This window comes from Eschrichtius robustus, chromosome 17, assembly GCF_028021215.1.
Source record: "Eschrichtius robustus isolate mEscRob2 chromosome 17, mEscRob2.pri, whole genome shotgun sequence".
Lineage (NCBI taxonomy): Eukaryota > Metazoa > Chordata > Mammalia > Artiodactyla > Eschrichtiidae > Eschrichtius > Eschrichtius robustus.
This window is the reverse complement of record NC_090840.1, coordinates 76,613,374-76,637,554: the sequence shown is the minus strand read 5'-3', so window position 1 is coordinate 76,637,554 and position 24,181 is coordinate 76,613,374. Positions and strand designations below refer to the sequence as shown.

General features: G+C 41.0%; 1 protein-coding gene across 1 annotated transcript in view; it reads left to right on the top strand.

The window, feature by feature from the left end:
- ADCY8 (adenylate cyclase 8) overlaps nucleotides 1-24,181 on the top strand; it is a 235,889-nt gene that overhangs the window by 150,067 nt on the left and 61,641 nt on the right. The window contains exon 9 of the mRNA XM_068525423.1: nucleotides 10,471-10,571. Coding sequence (XP_068381524.1) covers nucleotides 10,471-10,571 — 101 coding nt within the window. The remainder of the gene's footprint in view (nucleotides 1-10,470; nucleotides 10,572-24,181) is intronic.

Sequence of the window (24,181 nt, the reverse complement as noted above, 5' to 3'; positions counted from 1 at the left end):
CCTTTGATAGTTAAGATACTTTCTGATTTCAGAGATGTTAAAAGGTGGGGTAAAAATTGTGCATCTTAGATTTGTTGAAATATTTACAGTATTTGTGACTCCAGTCTTTTCTCTTCCCACTGCCCTACCCTGCTTCTTGGGAGCAAGTTTGGACCATAAAAGTATGTTTTCTGAAAGGAAAAACGGAAATGGAAAGAATGATTTTACCTTGGAAATTCTGTAGGGAAGAAATTTTTGAAAATTTCTTTTCAAACAGAAAAGAAATTCTGTTTGAACAATATACAGATATATGAACAAGGGAAACTGTTCTCCATTCCACCTTTATTCGTGAAGTGGAGAACACAGAAAACTCTTTTGAAATGTCATCCAGACACTTCCTGGTTACATTAGTTTATAAAAGTTAGCATATCTAGCAAGTGTTATGAGAAATGGGACTTTTATATGTCTCCTGGTGTTGCATAAATACTTGTTGAATGAATGAAGACAGGTCAAGGAGAATCTTTGAGGAGATTACCTCGCAGCTGGTCTCAGGATATTTTTTGTGAATTCTAAGAACCAAAAGGCATGGGTTGGTTTTGGTCTGACTCTTGGCAGTGGAGTTTCCGGAGAGACGATTGTCAGGTTCTGCTCACTCCCTGCCGTGTCATTTCATGGTGGTTCACACACATACACACAGAGGAATCCCTAGAGTTAAGCTTCAGGAAAGTGTGCTCATGACTCATTTGTCTTAGCCAAGTTTGAGCAGCACATTTTCCTTCTGTGTTCCAGGGTTTTCACTTCTGTGAAATGAGATAGTTGGACAGCTCCTAATAGCTTTCAGCAGTCAGTGCTATGAGGTTGTGAATTCCCTAGGGTCATGATGAACACATGTGCTAGTTTGCCTGGTTTACATCCATTTTCTCAGTGTAATTATAAATAGCACCTCCGTTCACTCAAAAATCACGTGGGTGACAAGTCACGTGACCCAAGGCTTAGACCTTGGCCAGGTTAGAATTAGTGGTTCTCAACATCTTCACTTCCCTGCAACCACATGAGGTCTCTGGGAAGACCCCAGGATGGGGGAAGAGCCCTAATCCCATCCTCGAAGGTCCCCTCCAGTTCCTCCCAGATTTCACAGAAGAATCCTCTGCCCTTCTTTAGTTTCCAGCTAAAATTTCCTTAGGGAGCTGACAGATCTCAGGGGCAAACAAAAATTAAAACTATGGTAAAGAGATGTAGGAAACGTGACATGTTTGCCAAATACTGTCAATCATACTGGAATTTTTTCTTTTATTATATATGATTCTTTTTCTTCCTAAAAATAAATTAATTCATTTTCACTAGCAAAAGCTTATACCAAGCATATAAGGCAAGAAGAAGAAAATGACATCTCTTGTAATCTTACAACCCGGGATAACCACTGTTAACATTTTGGCATCTGTCATGCTAGTCTTTCATGAGTATGATTCTTTATACTTATCTATGCAATTTTGTACATCGTGCCTTGTAACATAGTGTTAAGCATTTTTGCTTGGGCTTTTCCCCACATTATTAAATGTTTAGTTACAAAATAATTTTTGTAACTGCATACTAATCCAGTGCATGTTTTAACCATTTTGGGCTTTTATTTCCTCTCAGTTTTTCACTACTATAAGTTATAAATTGCGTTGCAATGGCCATTGTCATAGTTAAATCATACATCCATGTTTAATTATTTTCTTAGGATAAAATCGTAAGAATGGGTATGAGAATGCACATTTTAAAATACTTGATGTGCATTCTGAAATCATGCTCAAAAATTATGCCTATACTTTTTAAAACTTGCCAACTTGATAAGATACAAGCAGCATCTTCCTGCCATTTAAAAAAAAATTGAGGTTGAAGGTCTTTCTGTATGTTTTTTATGTTTTGGTCTTTATATTTCTTCTTTTGTGATTTGCACACTTGTCTTAATTGTGCAATCTGTCCATTTATCTTAACTGTGTGACTTAAACTTTTGTCTTAATTGCAATCTTTTATTGTGATGCTCACCTCTGTCTTATTGATTTGTGTATATTCTTTATATAGTGAAGAACTTAACCCCACAACACTTAAGAAGGTGATATTTCTCAGCCTCTGGCCCTTATTTCTCTTCTAGGACAAGACTCTGAATGAAGCTTAGGATGGGGAAGGCAATTAATTATAATTATTTATGAATGTTTCCAAGCCAGAGAAACCAACCCAAAACTTTCAGTGCCTTAAGAGAGCTTAATAACATAAAAACACTTATTTGGAGTGACCTCACTCAGCTTAGTGTTACAAAAACAGTGTGACCATCTCAGAATGAGGCAACTTCCTCATCTTGACTGAAGATTAAGATGTTTAATAAATGCTTCAAAATTGATGTTTTGATGTGGGTATTCTAGTGGGATAAGTGTTAAAATCAAACCATATCAATGATGATTAGATTTCCTTCCTTCTTTCAATGCTGATATCTTTCTGTTAAATTCTGAATTGTTTTTCTTTGAGAAATCAAGGCCTCCTTTGTCAATATTACAAATTTAGCAATAAAAAGCCTCTTTGTCCTAGGATAATAGTTTTCAAACTTGAGGATCACCTGGGGCTCTTGTTTAAAATGCAGGTACCTGCCCATCACTCTGCCCCCAAGATTCTGATTTTGCAAGGGGACCTACATTTTGAGAAAACCCTTCTGGGATTCCGTTGTCCTGCGTCGTCAGCCACTTTTCTCTGTCCTTGGCGGCACGTTAGGACTTGGGCTAGTCACTTGTTTCATGCTTTCAGAGACCAGGTCACATCAGAAGTTTCCAAGTCCATACTCAAGGCCAACATGGCCTCAGACAGGCCTAGAAAGAATGTCTCCATAAGCCTCCCAGTGCTCCCAGGAGGTCAGGCTCGGGGGTCAAAGAGACCTTGGTTCAAATCCCACTTAGGAAATAGATGTGGGTGCAATGGATTAATTTACCGATCATTATTGGATACTGACAAGTTGGTAGCTTTCCATCACTCAGATGGACACCCTGGCACACATGAAAAAGCTTCATTTATTTCACAAGTGTTTGGTCTTTGCTAAAAGACAGAGGAAAGAACGTATACTTGATAACTGACTAGACATGACTTGAACCCAATTCCTGCTAGATACTGGCTGGGTGATGCAGGACAAGGCGTTTGATCTCAGTGAGATGACAATGATCATACTACCTGCCCCTCATTGGATTGTTCTGAAAATTAGATGACATAATACTCATATAATAGATGTTTGAATAAATGCAATAGTTATTGTTTTCCCTTTCCTCCTGATGAATTCTGTGCCAATCCAATTCTGGGTGAGGCTACACCCTCACTTAAAATAAATCTTACACTTCTAGAGCTTCTTTAGAGAAACTACTTCATTAAAAAGGGTGGGGGGGAGAGCAGTCTTAACGTGTTTGTATCCCAGGGTACCAGGGTCGTGACTTTCATAAATACAGGTTTATGTAAGTACATAAAGGTGTGTCCTAAGCAAGTACACACCTATAGGCCATTGATAGTGCTTGCTATGAACCAAGTTCGGTGCTGAAAATTTTCAAAACATTCATTTAATATTACTTTTGTTCCATCAGTAACCACATAAAAACAAGGATTTGTCACACAAGGAAACCTTTAGATAATCCTTTGGCTGAGTACAAGTGGTTCTTATCTCTGTTCAGAATTTCACTCAGTTTTCTCTATCTTTAATAAAGAAAGTCAAAGCTAAGTGGAGGCTTAAGAGATTTCAGGAAAAATGTATCACAGACTTTGAAATGTTTCTTCTTCCCATAAACTCCTATTGGAGTTACAGTGAGTAGACTAAAATAATTAAGGAGGAATTTCAGCAAAGCAAAGAAGGCTAGGCAAATGAATGAATAATCTGATGGATTAAGATGTTGGATTCTGGAATTAGGTAATGAGAAAAATGCTTTTGTCTGTTTTCGGAGATGTTCAGAATTTGTTGAAACACACCATTTCTTATTTAGATGCAGAGGAGAGGAACGTGGAACATCGAACCAAGTGGTCTTTGGTGTTCGCTCTCATTTATCTGAATTAAACTCCTCCTGATCATTTTCATGACCTTATTTTTAAAAATTCTTTTGAAGGAATTATTCTGTTGTAGGCTCAGGTTACTCTTGAGTTTTACTTCTCTAATAAGGCTCAGAATAATAAGAATATTTAGGCCACCTCCTTCAGGTAAGAAGGACAGACTTCAAAGAGACTTAGGGGGAAAAAAAAAATCCATCCCTATTCGAACAGTAGCTAAGTGAGACTCCTTTACATTCTTGATATTACCTTGTAAAATTCCTGCTATTTCTATACCCTCTAGGTAGTCAAATGATATCAAGGGCCATTTCACTTGTATCTTTTCATCAGACCAATTAGCTAGCTCCAGTCCCACAAAGCCAGCATTTTCAGAGTCAGGAGTACCAATTTCACCTATAATAATGTAGTGTAGAATGATAGAATTATGATGATTTCAATCTAAAGGTCATCAGCTCAGCCCTTAAAGTAATCCTAGTGTTTCATGTGTGCATATCACCATTACCTATAACGAGGGGCTTCTAGGCAAGGAATAAAGGAACAGTTATCACTCTCACTGTTGGGGGACTGGGCCAGTCAAGAAAGGAAGAGTCTTTTCTCCCAAGGATGGGAGATTTGGAGGAGCTGGGAGAATGGTGGGTTGGAAACTTTATGAAGTTCTGCTTGGGAATTCTCCTATGACAATCCATCCCCCTACCAAGGAAGACCATATATTGTCATTATCAAAAATATTTATATAACATATTATCATTGAGTCTTCTGTCATCTCTGGGATGGCATCCTTCCAGCCTCATTCTTCTGAAGTTGTCCATCTTAAATACATGCTAGCATGACCTTGTGAGTTTACTAACTATGAGGAAATCTACTTTGTTCAAAGGTCAACTTACTTGGGAAGACATATACCAGTGAGACATTCCTCAGATACACCTGTCACTCGTAGAATTGTTCTTGAAAATGATTTGGTTAGACGCTAGACACCAGGATAGGGAATATATTCTATTTCAAAATATGAAATTATTGAAAATTAGCTCCTAGCTTTTTTATTGCAATTGCTTTTCACCCAAATGGTCTAATTTAAGGGAGCTCTAGCCAGTGCCATCCTCCATAATGCATGAATTCAACAGAACAGACGTTACATTCCTTCGTTCACTCATGCAAAATGAGCAGATTGTCCCAGTTGAGATTCTTCTTTAACAAACATATTAATTTATATTAATGAGAGATGTGCTAGAAAATTATCTTTTTTCAAATTAGATTTATCCAAAGGTGGAATGGGCTCTCAAGTGAGGGGCTGATTTCCCCCATCACACTCAGGCAGGAGTTAATGGCTCATTTCTGAGAGGTTTTACTGAGTGAAATCAGCATTACTAAGAGCTGGACCAAGGTGACAGATAAAATCCATTTCACCTATAAAATTTTTCAATCCACATACACACTTGAAACAAAGACCAGAATCATTGTAGTTTGGACAATTAACTACATTATTGCTATGGTTAGAAGCATCCTCTTCATCTGGTAGGGATGTAAGAATTTAGTCAGTACCTTTTCGCTCATAGTCGAAGAGGAGGATCTAGCAGAGCGGGGTGATTTCCCTCCAACCCACCTAGGAAGATTTTCCGGGCATGCCTCAGGCAAAGAAACATAGCAAATTAGAAGCTCTGTCCATCACCTCTGCAAGCTAGCTTCCCTGGTCACACCTCTGTGGATGAACAATCTAGAATGGGCTTTACCTTGTGTGATCACACTTGGGGTTCCAGGCTTCCTTTTGACAGATCTAGGGACCCACAGATCCTCATGGCTCTGAGTTCATTTATGAATATGCCTTTCAAGAGCATGCAGGGCCGACATCCACAGACATGAACAAAATGGAACACAAGTTCTTCCTGCTCCACTTCTTTAGAAGGGAACCCAGGTCTCAACCTGATCAAATCAAGTAGGAATATTCATTTTAAAAACAATTTTTTTATTATTTGAAGACGGTGGTCCCTCTTATTCTGTTGCATTTAATAAAATCCACTGTATCTTTTATTTTATTCCCTGTTATTTGTTCACTCCTCTAGGCCTTAAGAAAAGGGTTCTTTACATTGCATTGCTTTGTGCTGAGGAGCCATTCATTAGTCATGAAAATGCAGCAGTGCCAATTTATTAAACTAATTCGTGGGCTGGTTATGAGGTCCATTCTTTGCCCAGATCATGTTTCACCTTCATTCTAATGAAGATTTACATAGACTCAAATTTTTAACCCATTTTCTTTCTTTGTACTGTAAACCACATCACTGAAATATAACAAGACACATGATCATGCACCTTGTGAAGATGATTTTACCTTGAAAATAGCAAAGTGGCAGCAGTTAGTGCAGCCAATGAGACCTTGCACTTTCTGGATTCCCTCCTTACAATCCGTGAGGTCCTACCTGAGTTCCTCAACTATTCTAATCTTCAGAGTCATTATCTGCAAAATGGCGATATGATAAATGGGATCTTCTTTAAAGTGCTGTTATGATAATTAAATGAGATCATCCACATAAAGCATGTAGCATATTGCTTACCTTGCACTAGATAATACTCATTATTACTCAATTTGTTACACTAGATTTTGACCATTTCCTGAATCAACCAAAGCCTTACAGATTGAAAAGTAATAATACAGTTGTTCCTCTGTATCAGCAGGGCCTTGATTCCAGGACCCCCCCCTCGTAGATACCAAAATCCACAGACACTCAAATCCCTTATATACAATGGCATAGTATTTGCATATAATCTACACACATCCTCTCATATACTTAAAATAATCTCTAACTTACTTGTGATACCTAGTACAATATAAATGCTATGTTAAGAGTTGCAAATGCAGTGTAAGTACTATGCAAATAGGTGCCAGTGAGTGGCAAGTTCAAGTTTTGATTTGGGGAACTTTCTGGAGTTTTTTTTCATGAATATTTTTGATTTGTGGTTGGTTGAATCTGATGTGGAACCCCTGGATACAGAGGGCTGACTATAATCAAAATTCTAATCTAAGCTCTCAAAGGAAGCATTTGTAATTTGTTCCAAGTGGCACGGTCTTTTTAGTTGGTATTAATCCCATTTATAGTTGGCTCAGTTACTGTCTTCAGGCATTTCCTGCCCAAAGACACTGATCTAGGAGCCAGGAGATGTGGCTTATTGTCTGAACTTTGCCACCAACCACCTAATTGACTTTGACCAGCTCTTTCCCCTATCTGATTCTCAAGTTCCTCATTTGTAACATATACAGTTGCCAAGTCCTCTTACAGACCAAGGACTCAATGAATTATAAGGGCCCAGTGGTCATTTCCAAGGACAGCTTTCCTAAAGGTCCCTGGAGAAGGGAGAATTCCACCCATTGATGGAGGATCTTTTAGGAAGAAAGGGAAGGAATAAGGGCAAAGTCTTTTCCTAAAACAAAAGACTGCATACGAGATTATAATTCCCCTTTGAAGAATCTTTTCTAATTTGATGGACCAATCAGTCAGCAACACCTTGGGGGACCCTACTGAGTACAAGGTATAATTTTGTACAGAGAAACAGAGGACAGCATTCTAGAAAGCAACACTGTGGTTAAAAAGCAGGCTTCAAAATGGTAACAAGTATAACAATAAAATATGTATAATTAATTGATTATAGTAAACACTTATGTAAGGTTACCATGTGCTATAAGCATTGCTCTAAGCACTTTGCATATATTAACTCATTTCATCCTCCCAGCAACCCATACGAGATAGTTTTTATTATTATCCCCTTTTTCTGGATGAGGCAACTGTGGCACAGAAAATTTAGTAAATTTGTCCAAGGTACATAGCTAGTAAGTGTTGGAGCTGGTATTCACATCCAGGTCGTCTAGCTCTAGATTAGTCCATGCTCACCACTAAGGTAGAAAAGAATATGTGGCGCCAAGTGAGGACAGAACAGAGACCAGATAAAGAGTGTGCCTATGGCAGGAAGGAGAATACGTGTAACTTAATATAGCTGTGAACCAGAGTGATCAGCTCTTCACAAGTCAAGAGGAAGTGAAATGAATCCTCACTCAATCTCATCCTGAGCCAGTTAGGCACGTTCTTTCCATAGTTCTGTCTCCTTACATTTCCAAAGTACACTCCATTATGAAACCCAGTATTTTATATTTGATTGGTTTCATCTTCACAAATATTCCTTTCTGTGACTGTGCTAGGCACTGGAGTTCAAACCTGAAAATAATAGAATTTATTATTAAATTCTAGCATAATAAAATATAGTAAAATGGAAGAGCACTGCAGAACCTATGAATTGTATTCATTCCCCCATCTGATGGATAAGAAAAGTGAGGTTAAAAGGAATTGGCTTTGCTCACAGTGAAACACTGACAGAGTGGAAGATCTGGAGGTACAGCAGATATTTTGTCACCAACCAGCTTGACTTCTGAAGGAAGTGAACAACATGAAACCAGATGCAACTTTAGTCTGGACAAATGATGATTATGTGACATTTTTTTAAGTCATCAGTTAAAACATTCAGGAAAGGAGTCAGGACTCAGGCTTGGGATTGATGGGAAAAAAACCTTCCCACAGTGAGAAAGAGCCCAAAATGGAAAGGAATCCTTTGCAAAGGAATGAGCTCTTAGGCGCTAGGAGTATTCAAGTTGAGGGTGTTTGAAACCCTAGGATGCCCTGCCCCAGCTCGGAGAAAAGAACCCCGCTGCCACCAACAAAGCAGAAAAGGTCATCTGATGATCATCAGCAGGCATTTGAGTAGTCCTCAGGGATGTTATGGAAAGGCAATGTTATAGGTAATGGTCCATCATGACTCCAAGATGCTGTGATGATGGTAGTGATGAGGAGTTGATGAGGAGGGTGATAAAGATGAAGATGATGAAAAGGAGCAAGAGAGAGATTAGGTACCTGAAAAATTATTATTGTTGTTCTTAAAATCTCATTATTAAATCTATACAACCAAGCTGGTTTGAAAGCAGACAGCCAACAAAGAATAAGTAGATCTTGTGCAATCGGTTGTTAGAAGGAATTCAGACATTTATCTTTCTTTGAATTAACTGCTTTGTGGCTCCTTCATTTATCTTCAAGCTGGTATGTGTGTGTCTCTCTGATGGTGCCCTGTTCTTAGGTAGGGCTCTTGAAAACTATCAGTAACATGGATTTTCTGTAGCTTTATCAGGAGTGAAGATGGCTACAGTGATTTTTCAGTGGCATGTTCCCCTCTAGATGTGGAGCAGGTTGTCAGCAAACAGGCAGAGGCCTCAACACCAGGGAGTAGACAAAGCATTGCCCTAAGACAGCAATGAAGGTGCCGTTTCTGAGCAGCACTGTGCTTCCCCCATGGATCTCACCGGCTACCTGTCATTGCCACTGTCCAAGTCACAGCCATGACATTGATCAGTGAGTTCAGTCTAAAACCCAGACCACACCAAGAAGTAGGCAAGAGAATAAAAATCATGTAACCATTGACTATGACTCCCATATCAACAAGTTGGACTAATTTTGTTTCATTGACCTGACCAAAGCCTTCTCTTGGTATTAGCGACATAGACCCTGAGATGCTGGGATAGCTCTGTTTACTGGCTTCCTTTATAAAATAACCGTGAAATTCAAATCTGGGATCATATAGTTCCAAAGCCGTTGCTTAGCTTTCTGTTCTCACCCCCAAAAATGCTCTGTGCTGTGTGATCTATGGCAAGTTACTAGACCTCTCTGGCATTAAAGTAAAAAGAAGGACTTGGTTTAGGTTAATCTTAAGATCTTTTTCAGCTTTAAAAATCCTTTCTTCTTCTGAAGGAATTGAATTATTCCTCAGTGACTAGAAGATGGTTCAGGAAACTAGGCAGGACTAAGGCAAGTATATACACATTCAGTGCTGACCTTCCAGAAGCTTTTAAGGCTGGACAACGAAATTACTGAGTACTCTGGATAATCAAAATAAAGTTACCACCATTCCCCGGGGCCACCTCGAGCAGACAACAGAAGGGCAATCGAGCCTATTGGTCGATCAGTTTTGTTTTCTCTTGTGCAAAAGGAAACAGCTGCCCTTGCTGGAGATTTCTTTGGCTGTTTTCTATTCTAAGATTCCATGAATTTATGTTTTCAGTAGTTTTTATGAAAAGAGAGGCAGACTCTCTGGTCAAAAATTCCCCTGTGTCCACAAGAGCGAGATCCTTAAATGACTTAACGTTTACTCATGAAGAATGTCAGTGTGAATTTGATCTGCTGTGTATATGGATGTGTGCTCTTCTGTTTTGTTAAAGTGATGTTAGTTGGGAGGGAGGAGGAGAACTGGTTTATAAGCTTATGCAAAGTCCCTCTCAGGTTCCCCTTTACTATGAAGGGAATCGTATTCACCCCTGGGCTCTCACTGGAAGGTTGGTGGGAGGGATGGAGGTTATGCTCCGTGAAGGTTTTATTAGTGATTCATTCTCCTTTTTTTTGTTTTTAATTACAGTATTCTCAAATGAGGGACGAAGTATTCAAATCAAACTTGGTCTGTGCATTTATCGTTCTTCTGTTTATCACGGCAATACAAAGTTTGCTTCCTTCCTCAAGGTAAATATGAAGGGACTAAGTTATCAGATGAAATGTCTCTGTGAGCTGAGGGGCCCTCACCTGGAGCTAACCGCTGACCTTTTCAAGGGATCAGAATTTACAATAACGGGATCCAGGATTCATAGCAAAATATTTGACAGTATCAGAGTCTGTTCTGGTTGTCTTACGCTGCGTAATAATCTCATGACTCTACCAAGGCAAGAGCTTTTTCCCAGTCTTAATAAAAACAACAACCAAAATCAACATAGGCCTCCCTTTTATTTGACATTGCACCCACGAATGTAGAAAGTAAGCTTAAGTCCCTCCATCACCATTAACTTGTCCCTTTGTTAATTACCTCTTTGTTGTTCATAGATACAGGATCATAGCTTCCAGGGTCAGCAAACTTGGCACTCTAATAATACTACAAACAAATGTATGTGGCCAGTCCCTGATCCAATTTCTTTATATACAGTGACACACCTAATTCTCATGGCAACCCTATGAGGTAGGTGCTGTCATTATCCCCACTTGAAAGAGGAGAGAACTGAGGCCCAGAGTAATGAAATAAGTTGCCCAGGGTCTCACAGCTGAAAAATGTTACAGCCTGGATTCAGACCCAGGAAGTCTAGCTCCACAGCCTGGACTCTTAAGACTCTATTAGACACAGACTTCTATTATACAGGTTATAGGTGCCAGAGCCAGCATTTAAATCTAGTTCTGGATTAGTCCAATGACCATGTGTTTTCCTCTCTCCTGCACTGTAAAGTAACCCTTGCCTCTTTTCTCAGATAAATTCCCTTCTCCCTAAACGAACCAGGAATTTCTCCCTTTCGTGTGGTTAAAAATAACATCAACAAATATTAGTTAAATGTCTAATACAGGCAAAGCAACTTGCTAGCCCTTGAGGATGGTATAATTTTGAAAGAGGAAGTCTGCATCTTCTAAGATATAATTTAGTGGGAGAGAGAGAGATGTTAATAATGGCTTCCAGTTACTGAGCATTTATTATATGCCAGGAAAGTGCTAAATCCTTTGCACAGATTGTCTCAATAAAGCCTCAAAAATAACCAATAAGTAAGGCAGCATTCTAATCCCCATCTATATAATGACTGAGCTGGGATTTGAACACAGAGACAGTCTGTGCTTTTAATTACTTAACTGCTTTGTGCCCACATCAGTGATTCATTCTGCCTAGGTGGTTTAAAGAAAGTTGGCAGAAGGGGTGATGCTTTGAGCTGAGTAGGATGAGGGAGAAAGAGTGGAAGAGTGTTCCCAGCTTAGGAAACAGTGCAGGCAAAAGCACAGAGATGTGAACGACCTCGTGTTTGTAGCACGGTGAGTAAATGGAAGACTCAAGGGTCAAGCATTTGTGCAAGGATGTGGTGGGTGCCATGGCTGAAAAGGGAGATGACCAGCAGGAGTGCAACGTCCACATGCTCTGGTAAGGAATTTAGAATTGAATCTGGGAGCAGGAAGGAGACCTGGAAGGAGACCCTGAAGGTTTTTGAGGAAGGTTGTAACATGATTCTGTGAAGGAAAGACGTTCAGGTTAACTAACAGTCAGGGAATGGCAATGCTTGACCTTTTCCAGATTGGCAGGGATGTAAGGAGAAAAGGGATTCAGGGAAGATGGTGGTAGAAGTAGTACATTTCTGAATTTCTCAGAATTCCCACATATCTGAGCAACTGCATAAAACCAAAAACCTCAAGGACCATATTTACAACAAAAATAGGTGATGTGGTAAACCCATAAATTTAAAAATGGGAATGACAATCTCCCAAGAGCCCCAAGACTGGATGTGATATCAGCATCTGTGTGGGAGGAATTGGAAAGAAACAAGTAGGCATCTGTCATATCTGGGAAGAAAAGAGCCCCAATATCACCAACAGATATTCACTGGGAAGTGCCATGGGCCAAATTGCAAAAGCAGTTGAAAGTGGGAGGGGGTTTGCCCAATCCAACGTCAGGTGAGCGCAAAGGTCTGCAGTTAAGGTCCAAAGAGCTAGAATTGTCAGACACTATGAACTCCCAAAACTGACCAGTCAAATCTCCCTCCCAGCATAGGGCCCTGGAAGGAACTGTATGAATAGGATCAAAATTACTCACAATAGGGTTATAATGAAGAAGGTAGGGTCCAAGTAAAAGTGGAAAGGGAATCTAGCCATCCTGTTTTGAATACTATGTGAAAACAAGTAAAGAAGTCTCTGTGGAGTTAAAACATAAACTATCCCAAACAACACCTCTTTATAAATGTTCAACCGGGTTAATTTTACACAAAAATTAGCAACAAAATGTATTGATGACAATCCCATAATAAGCTATTATAAGAAAAACAAGAATTAAAAGTAGATTAATATCCTGATAGGCAATGAAAGCACTCCAAAAAGACATGCCTACAACATATAACAAAACATTAACCTACTATTTCAAAAAGAACTGAAACCCTTAATGTGATTTAAGACATCAAATGACAGCCTAAATCAGAATTAGAAAAAACTTAGCAATTTGGGAAGAGTGTTCAAAAAGGAAATAAAAATAAAAGAAAGATACATTTCAGAAATGAAGACTTAATACGAGGGAATATAGGGCACATAAACATAGCACATAATGCCTTAAGAGAAATAGAAGGTGGAAAGGAAGAATATTTTAAAGTCAAAAAGGAGATTTAAAGGATTGGCAAAGCCCCATGCCCCACACCTGCTCCCCACACCAGCAATCCAGTATATTATTTGCGGGCTGTGGCTGAAAGAATTGCAAGACCCAGATTCTTTCTCAGTATTTAGGGGAGTTCGGTTCAGACACAAGGAAACAAGAAGAACTGGAGTCATTGTTACATACAGGTACTGCAAACACCAAGCATAGCGCAACCTCTAGCCAGATTAATATATTTATAAATCCTCACAGTAAAGGTGTATTCACCTCAGTTTCTATTACCTGATACAATATAACCAGTTTTCAACAGAAAATTACAAGTCGTGTCAAAAGGGAAGAAGAGACAAAGCAATCATCAGAACTAGACTCAAGTTATGACACAGCTGTTGAAATTATCAGAAAGAGAATTTGAAATAACTGTTATTACCATATCAAGTGTTCCAACGGGAAAAGTAGACACCATGCAAGAAAAGATGGGCAATATATTCCAACCCAATAGTTGGAAACTCTAAGAAAAAGTCAAAAAGAAATGCTAGAACTCAAAAACACCGTAATAGAAATAACAAATGCCTTTGATGGGCACATCAGTAGATTGAACAAGGCCAAGGAAAGAAGCAGTGAGCTTGCATATAGGTCAATAGAAACTTCCCAAATTGAAATGCAAAGAGAAAAATGCAATTAAGAAAAGTAAAGATCAAAGCATTCAAGAACTCTGGGACAATTCCAAAAGGTGTAACTTATGCATAATTGGAATACCAGAAGGAGATAAAAGGAGAGCTGAGCAGAAAACATCTTTGAAGTAATAATGTCTGAAGATTTTCTAAAATTAATGACAGACACCAAACCACAGAACCAGGAACCTCAGGGAACACTAGGCAGGATAAACACAATAAATAAATAACCAAACAAATAAATAACACACTTAAGTATGTCATATTCAAATTGCAGAAAACCAAAGACAAAGTCTTAACAGAAGACACAGTGCGGGGCCGTGTGGGGAGGGGGTTACTACTTACCTATAGAGGAACAGGAAGAATTACACGGTGCTTCTCATCAGAAACTCTGCAAGCAAGAAGAGAACGGAGCTGGAGCCACCAACCTAGAAGTCTGTATGCTTCAAAAGCAAAAGAGAAATGAAAACTTTATCAGACAAATAAAAATGGCATTTCCAGATGACCTTCCCTGTAAGAAATGTTTAAAAAAAAATAGTTCTTCAAACAGAAGGAAAATGATGTAGGTCAGAAACTTGCTCTACGCAGAGAAAGGAAGAGCATCAGAGAAGGAATAATGAAGTTAAATAAAATGTTTTTTTCATATTCTTAATTGATCTAAAAGATAACTGTTTAAAGTAACAATAACGACGCATTTAGTGGTTATACATATGGATGAGTGAAATGAATGACAGCAGCGTCAATAAGGCATGTGAGGGAGGAACTGGGGATGCTTTGTTTTCAGGTACCCCCATTATGCGTGAAGTGCTGCAGTATAATTTGAAGGTAGACCTAGATTAATTTCGAAAGCATATTGTCAACTCTAGGGTAAACACTAAAAAAATTTTAAAACAAATAAAATTGATATGCTAAGAAAGGAAACAAAATGGAATCATATGAAATGCTCAATTAAAATCAGCATGCAAAGGGAGGGAGGATATTATTTGGGGAGTGAGGAAGAAGAGTATTATTGCATAGACGAAGCCCGGGAGATGTTTTTAGGCTGGCAAAACTATTCAGGATGACACTGTAATGGTGTATACATGATACTATGCATTTGTAAAATCCCATAGAACTTTACAGCACAAAGAATGAAAACCTTAATGTGTACAAATGTTTTAAAATTGCTTACGAGTTCAGGGAAACCCATGATGAAATCAGACTGTGATAAAAGAACGTAACTGTATTAAAAGTGTGAAACAACCTCCCCAAAGGGGGTGGGGTGAAAAGGTGGTTCCTAAGTAGCTTTGGAGATGTGTGGACTCTTGAGGACTAAACGCAAAAAGAACTGCACAGTAACACTGTGCTTTAGCTGATAAAGGTGTTTCTCATGGAGCTATGTGTGAACAACCTGAACCACAGTATATGTGCGCTATAATTGAACAGTTAAGTAAATGGATGGAAGACTGTGGGAGTCAAGTTTCTCACTGTTGACGGAGAAGGTTACAGATAAGCAAGGAGAAAACGCTAGAATGATCCATATGATAAAGGATTAGAGTTGGAGACATTAGTATGAATTTGTTTAGCTCACTATAGATATAGTTAGATATAGGCTGTCTGTGTAAACACAGATATGTTTATCGACACAGATTAGAATACACATATGTGTGTCCTTGCTGTGTCAGCAGAGAACGCCCAGGAGCAATGATGTCTGAGTAGTAATGCCACATCAAGCAATGAGCACAGCCCTGATCTTGATTTCTAATATCCATGTCCAATATGAGGAACCAGGGCTCCTTGGAGAGCTGGCTGATTCTAAGTCTGGGGTAGTAAATATATAAGAGGATCCTGGAACATCATTTAGGGCCAGAAAAGAAGGAAATATTAAAACATACACACACATGGAAGTATGTCAAAGGGACACAGGGAAAGCCCCCTAGAACCAGAGCTGGAACAACTTGAGCAAGAAAATAAATAAAATAGTATTGGATTATAACCCAAAATATAAAATAAATATCCATAGGTTCACTGATGTAAATAAATGGTTGAATGAATAAATAAAAGGTGAAGAACAGACAGATTTCCCATGGGGAAAAATCCAAGTAATTTATGTAGATACTCTGTGCTCAGTGAGGTGGAACTTAAGCCCCTCTCCTCAAGTATGGCTCTGCTGGAGGTGACTTCCACAGCGTGGATGGCGGGGTATATGGAGAAGCCTGGTACACGCTACCCCAGCCAGCTGATAAAGGTTCACGTCAGCAGCGATGTCATGTTGATGAGCTCTGTGGGCTTCCTCCCCAAAACCCATAACCTAATCACAAGGAAACATCAGACACATCCCAACTGAAAGACATTCTACAACGTATCTGACCAGTACTCCTCAAAACGGTCAAGGTCATTTAAAACAAAGGAAGTCAGAAAGAGAAAAACAAATACCGTATGCTAACACATATATATGGAATCTAAAAAAAATGGTTCTGAAGAACCTAGGGGCAGGACAGGAATAAAGACGCAGACGTAGAGAATGGACTTGAGGACACGAGGAGAGGGAAGGGTAAGCTGGGATGAAGTGAGAGAGTGGCATGGACATATATACACTACCAAATGTAAAATAGATAGCTAGTGGGAAGCAGCCGCATAGCACAGGGAGATCAGCTCCATGCTTTGTGTCCACCTAGAGGGGTGGGATAGGGAGGGTGGGAGGGAAACGCAGAGGGAGGAGATATGGGGATATATGTGTATGTATAGCTGACTCACTTTGTTATACAGCAGAAACAAACACACCAATGTAAAGCAATTATACTCCAATAAAGATGTTAAAAAATAAAAAATAAAGTAAAACAAAGGAAGTCTGAGAAGCTTTCACAGCAAGAAGAGCTTAAGAAGACATGAGAACTAGAAGGAAGATGGTATCCTGGATTGGAGATATAAATATGGGTAATCCTAGAAAGAATTTCCAACCCAGTATAAGTATATGTGAGCATAACTAGGGGCCAGATTGTGGTCTGGAAGTAACATATCACAGTTGGTTTTTTTGTTTTTTTAATTTTGGAGATATGTTTGACTCTACGGCTGGGACAGGAAATGTGCAAGATAAGCCTGGAGCTTCTTGTCCTACTAGAATGCGAAGAAGCCATCATGCTTCATAGTACCTCTAAAGGACTCAGAAACTGCATTGAAGAAGCTTCCACTGTCCAAAGATGGAATAATTTTAGCCCCAGTGTGGATCATTGTTAAAACAGTCAATCAAAAACCAGCAAATAGGCTTCCCTGGTGGCGCAGTGGTTGAGAATCTGCCTGCCAATGCAGGGGACACGGGTTCGAGCCCTGGTCTGGGAAGATCCCACATGCCGCGGAGCAACTAGGCCCGTGAGCCACAACTACTGAGCCTGCGCGTCTGGAGCCTGTGCTCCGCAGCAAGAGAGGCCGCGATAGTGAGAGGCCCGCGCACCGCGATGAAGAGTGGCCCCCGCTCACCGCAACTGGAGAAAGCCCTCACACAGAAACGAAGACCCAACACAGCCAAAAAATAAATAAATAAATAAATAAATAAATAAATAAATAAACTCCAATCTCTTAAAAAAAAAAAAAAAACCAACTAGCAAATATTTTAAACTTTATGAGTTTATAATGACATTTTTAAGGGTTGATAACCTTTGGTGGATGATAGGGAGCCGATCTGTTGTATTGCAAACTAGTGAAAAAAGGGAAAGAAACAATTTTTTTTTTCTGTCTTTCCTGCATGAACTGCAAGATCAGGTGAGTGGAAACATCATAAAATTATTCAAGCTAATACAATTTAAAGATATTATAGAATTAAAATATCACCATTTTCCAACTCTCAATGAATTAATGGATCTAGGAGTTGACAGCACAAAAAGGAAAGACAAATGTATCTCCTGATGGAAGAACACAAGTCTGTAGTCTTATCAAAGGGGCCAAACCTGTGTGACCAGGAATCCAGTTCCCAATTTGCAAGAATCACAGGGGACAGAAGATATTGAATGAGTATACAAAAGTAAAATCCAGGATAAACAACAAGGTCCTAGTATATAGCACATGGAATGGAACTATATTCAATACCCTGTGATAAACCAAAATGGAAAAGAATATGAAAAAGTATATATAGATATATATAACTGAATTACTTTGCTGTACAGCAGAAATTAACACAACATTGTAAATCAACTATACTTCAATAAAATAAAAGAAAAAAAAGTAAAATCCAGACAGTGGGAAAGACTACAGGTCAAGGGCACGTACTCTTCAATAAATAAATTGTAAGGCATGAGATAAAGAGAGAACCTGTAGATTTTTTCTAAAGACTTAGAAGACAAATCAAACTTAGCAAAAAATGGGCAAGACTAAACTGTAGTGTCTAAAGTGGATGATAAAACTATAAAGAAATGGGAAGTGATTAACGGGATGGGAGAGAGGATTATGGCTGGAGCAGGGGACATGGATGGACCTTCGGAATGCCCCGCAAAGTTCTGTTTCATGAACTGAGTGACCTTTATTAAGGCAGACACTTTAAAATAACTAACTAAGTGATACTTGTGTGCTTTTCTGTATTTATGGTTCATTTTACAGTTTTTTTAAAAAAGTTTTAAATGAGAGAGAGAAGGAAGGACCCGGTACCTCTTCCAAATGGGGCTGGGGAAACCTTGCCTATTGTGAGCCAGATCTGTTCTAGATGCTGGGGTTACGTCACTGAACAAAAAATGCAAAAAACGAGACAAAGACAAGACAAAACAACAACAAGAAAAAAAAACCCTCCCCTTCTGAGCCTTATAATCTAGTGGAAGGAGACAAAGAAATAATTTTAATATATGTGTATGTCTAGATGTGTATATATATATATGTATATATATATATATATATATATATGCTTTAAATGTAGCTACTTATATGCTATGCATGTAGATACATATGTAGATATGTCTATGGTATGCATGTAGATATGTCTATGGTATGCATGTAGATATGTATATGCTATGCATGTAGATTTGTATATGCTATGGCAATGAATAAATCAGGACAGGGTACCAGGGAATGCCACAGGAGAACGGGTTTCCTGACAACCCAAGAGCCACGTGCGGACTAGGGTCCTGGGAAAAAGGATGGTCTCAGGGTGGTAAGCTGTGAGTGTTTGTAGGGTCTGGCCAGATCTACCGAAACTTCCTCGACTCCCCTCTTCACTCCTGCCAGTGAGGATGTGGATGTGGTCATAGCTGGTGCACGCTTCCCTCTGGACTCCGGGAGCACAGGGCGTTGACACTCCCAGCAAACATCCTGTGAGCACTTACCATGAGCCTGTCTGTGCTGGACACTGGGGCCACACAGCCACAGTCCCTGGCGTCATACAGCTTCCAGTCTACTCGGGGGAAAGAAATGAGTTGAACAACTATAATACAGTGCTCCCATTCAGGATGGGGAACGGGTGGCACGGGCTGTGTAGGAGTGCGGTGAGGTGGAGGGGTCAGGGCAGCTTTCCCAGAGGAGGTGACACTGACACCTAAGCCACCTCCTGAAGGACCCTCCCGGTTATGGGAGAGGACTGAGAAGGAGTGGAGTGGGAAGGGCTGGAAACTGGGTGTTTTGGAGGTGAAGGGTTTGTAAGCCTTGTGGAGGATTTGTGACTGGCTGGCAGAGAAGACTTCATTGAAGCATTTTAATCCAAGAAGTGACATGATTGGATTTGTGTTTAGAAGGGTCTCACTGGACGATGATAGGAGGGGGTCAGGTGTGGACCTGGGAAGACCATCTGGGAGGGAATTGCAAAACTCCAGGCGACAAATAATAGGGACAAGATAGTGGCAGTGGAGTGAACCAGAGAGGACGAATTTGCTCGGTATTTAGGATGGAGGGGTGACAGTTCCCAGGACTGACCGGGTGCGAGGGATGAGACAGGAGGAGGGAGCCCAGGATGGACTTGAGGATCTGGACTTGGCACGGGGACAGAAGAAGGGGTCCCAGCCCCCTTCCCAGGAGGGGTGACCAAGGAAGGTGAAGCACCTTGATGCCCAATTCCTGGGTTTGGGGGAAGAGATCTGGAACCTCGCCTGGCAGCCGCCTTGACGGAGTCCCTCTGACTATGGGGTACAAGCTGAAGCCAGGAGCTAAAACACCAGCCAGCACCCCAACCTCACTTGCTCAGTGAAGAGAAAAACCTGATAGTGAAGACAACTTCAAAGCTGAGCTCTGACCAGACAGCCCACATGTAGTGGGACTTGAGCAGCCTGTGGGCCCCAGACACAGCCCAAGCTTTCTTCACCGTGAGCTCATTTCCCCTCCAGCTCACTTTGTTTCTGATTGATTCTCTGCGACTGAACAGATGGTAGGTGCCTTTCACTCGCATTTCTTCTGTCACGGACTTTTTAGCAGACGAGGCAATCTCTGCTCATATGACCACAGCTAATTCCCAGCCCCCAGAGCAAAAATTAATGGACCCCGGCAAAGAAAGACAGTGCTTGCCTGGCGCTTTCCTTTAATTTCCACATGCGTGCAGCTGTTCCTCTCCCGGAAGGGGAAACTGAGGAAAGACCAGACAATCCCTTTTGTAATTATAGAACGGTGTATCTAAGTCTGCATGCATGGTAATGAAAGAGGGATGGAGGGAGGGAAGAGGTAGGAGGGAAAGGGAAAAAGAGGGAGGAAGCAAGCAAGAGAGGGCAGAGAGAGAGGAAAGAAAGAGGCACTGGATCTTAATAGATCTACTTACTATGCATCTTACTGGCTATGTGTCTGTACTTGACCTCTCTGAAGCCTCAGTTTTCTCATCTGTAAAATGGGAATAACAATGTCAGCTTCCCAGGGTTGGGGTAAGAATTAAATGAACCATACCTATTTTGATAAATCCTGGTTCCCTTTCCCTTCCTGAGTCACCGTATTTTCACCTAATGAAGAGGCTACAAATACTGACCTCTCAGGGTTGCTACAAGGATCAAATGTACTATTGGACTCACAGGCACTTTGCAGATTCTCGAGGGTAGTCCAGGGTCATCTTTCAGTCTGCATTTCTGTTTCCGAATGCACCACAAGCTGCTATAGGCTACTCACTCATCCCCCCCACCCCGATCCCTGCCTCCCCAACAAACCTCCAGTCATGGTACCAACCCAGACCCTGCTTTAAAGACACACTGCAGAGGGTAAATTAGAACTTAACGTCTAGAAATGATTTGGATAGAGCTGTTCGCAAATCCCTTGCCATTCTTTTTCAGATTCGATTTCAGAAATGAAAGGTTTCCTTGCCTCTTATGTACACCAAGAATGCAAAAGCAAATTCAGAATCCCTGGATGCCTGAGTAGCTCTATAATTAGATAAAAATTACAGTCCGATGTTATAATGTTTATGTGTGCAGAAATAAACGAACGCTGAAGAGCTGCTGCAGAGATTTCCAGAGGAATTTTATACATAGCGCCAGTACCTTGCTTAGAAAGTGTCTTGCAGTTAATACTCTTCCCAGAGATCTTTAAGATGCCTTTAGTTTCCTGATTTTCACCATGAATAGAGAAAGAAAATGAATGTTTCCTTGAGTTCTTATTATGTGCTAAGCATTACATTGCTTTGTTACTTTAACCTCAGAGCCTCCTTTAGGAGGTGGACTTAAAAATCCCAGGTTTGCAGACTAAAATAAGATGCACCAAAAACTAAGATGCTCAGAAGAACGATACCTTGCCCAGGGTGCGTTACTGGTTATGTCTCAGAGCTACAGGTTCAAACCCACAAGGCTTTGCTCTTGCCTGCCTTTCACTTCCTGCCCATCAGGACTTCCTGGGGCAACCTGAGCTTCCTTGCTTAAAGGAAGAGGTGGCCTGGCCAAGGGGAAGAGATGACCAAGCCTCCTCCCACAGGGAAGGTCAAGGAGGAAGAGAGAACAAGCATCTGAACTTCCCATAAACACTGCCCTTTAACAGCGACACTGCCCTGCAGTGAGAACCAGGTCCACTGAACACTCCGGATGGATTCCGAGGAGTAGGGTTGGCCCTTCTTCCTACTTGGAAAGGATGCAGCCCGAGGGCAGGCAGAGGGGCTGGGAGTGCAGATGGGAGTACAGCCTAAGAAGGCTGGTGAGAAGAGAAACAGTCTTCTCTCCCCACAAAAAGGAAAAGTCAGTGAGTATTTATTGAGCACCTTCTATGTACTCAGCCTTATGCCAGGTGTCTTGGAAGAATCCAAAGAAAGACCGAGCCTTGAAGGTTGACCAGGATGTTCCCCACCGCCCCCGGAGAGTGAGAAAATACAGAGGTAGGAGTAGCACAGCATTTAGGGCATGTGTTTGAGGATTTGTCCATGGGGTACAGAGAGGTGGAGAAAGAGAAAAGGCAGCAGTGAGAACCAAGGGCACCCTTCTAGGCCGGTGCGCCGTGTGGAGGTCTGTAGGTTACCTGGATGGCGGCCGTGACCATGAAGGAGTTCGAGTCTCCTGCTGGGCAGCTTTCAGACTCACCTTTGCCTGATTTGCTTCTTCCTTCGCTTTGGAACAAGATATTTGTATTCTCAACGGCTGCTTCACAGTACTGAGACACATCAGCCTTGGAATTGACCCCTTCTCTCCTGGGAGTGCCTGACAAAGCAATCCACCTGCATCCTCTGTCATTTGCTTCCCCTGGGTGCCCAGGAATAATGGTGTGTTGTCAGGGAGTGTTTTTCCAGCTTGTGCGGGGGGAAGTTACCCATCTGCGTAGGGCCCTCTGGGAACCCACTGCTACACAGACCTTCTGTTCTTATCTAAAACACCTGCAGAGATCTCCTATCAAGGTGATCCATAAAATCAAAACTGTGCAAAAGCATTAAAAACAACAACAACAACAAAAAACCTCCAACAATGATAGCTGGGCTGTAGGAGAAGTCACTTTCCAGCCTTCATGATGCTTGACCATGCAGAGGAAATTGAAAGTCTCGGTTACTCCCTCCTTTAAATGTCTTACCCTCCAGCTGTCATGATGCCATGCACTCCTGCTCTCCTGTGTATTGACTACATTTCCTAAATTCCCTTTGATGCCATCTCTTCTTCTGGCCCATTGGCTTCTCCCATAGCTTCACCTTTGCTCCTCTTATTTCTTACTCTGCACTCCCTCTTTGGGCAGTTTTCTCCAATCTCAGACTTTTCAACCACCGCCTACATGCTCCGAACCCAGAGTGCTACAGCCATCCCTCTAGCTGCCTAGACATCTAGATGTCTCCAGCTGGAGGATCCACAAGCACCCAAAATTCAACTTGCTCCAAATCAAATGCATCACCCTTTACCTCTGTAGACTAGCTTTTCTTCCTGCACTTAACCCAGGTAAGATGGTGAAAACATTCATGTTGCTCATAATGACTTACCTCTCCCAAAAGCCCCCCCACACACACATATAAAACACTTATTAAGATTACCTCCACAGGGACTTCCCTGGTGGCGCAGTGGTTAAGAATCCATCTACCAACGCAGGGGACATGGGTTCGAGCCCTGGTCCCGGAAGATCCCACATGCCGCGGAGGAACGAAGCCCGTGCGCCACAACTATTGAGCCTGTGCTCTAGAGCCCACGAGCCACAACTACTGAAGCCCGCACACCTAGAGCCTGTGCTCTACAACAAGAGAAGCCCCCGCAATGAGAAGCCCGTGCACTGCAATGAAGAGTAGCCCCTGCTCACAGCAACTTGAGAAAGGCTTTGCGCAGCAACGAAGACCCAACGCAGCCAAAAATAAATAAATAAATAAATAAAGATTACCTCCGCATAGTTCCTTGAACTTCCCAATTTTCAGTGCTGTTACCCTATGTCCCTTCCTCATTAATTCAGGCCTCAACTATTTAAACCTTCTAAATACTTTCTCTCCTCTTCAGTCCCACCACCTTCCACCACAGTTGTCTTTCACACTCACAGATATGATCATGTCCTTCCCTGATTAGACATCTTAAATATCAGTGCATTGCCTACAGGCAGGGCTCTCTCGCACAGTGTTTATTGGACCACTTGTTCTCCAGTCCCAAAGCCTCACCACCTGGCTCACTGAAAAACTCTAAACACACTGGTCACTCCCATTCTTCTGTTACTTTGTCCACATTCCCCAGTCTTTCCTCCCAAAAATCCTTCTCTTCAACCTCCAAGACCTAACCCCAGTGTCACCTCTTCTGTGAACCCTTCCTTGATTTCCTTTCTTATTTTCTAAAAGATGTTTGTTTATAACCTTTTCTATATCATAACATAGTATGTAATAGTTCATCATTTGTATATCCATATTCCCCTCTAGATTATGATCTCCTAGAAGATGGGCAAGATGTGTCTCTCGTCCTGGTACCCCTGATGCCTACCTAGAAAGAAAGCTTGTTGAACGAATA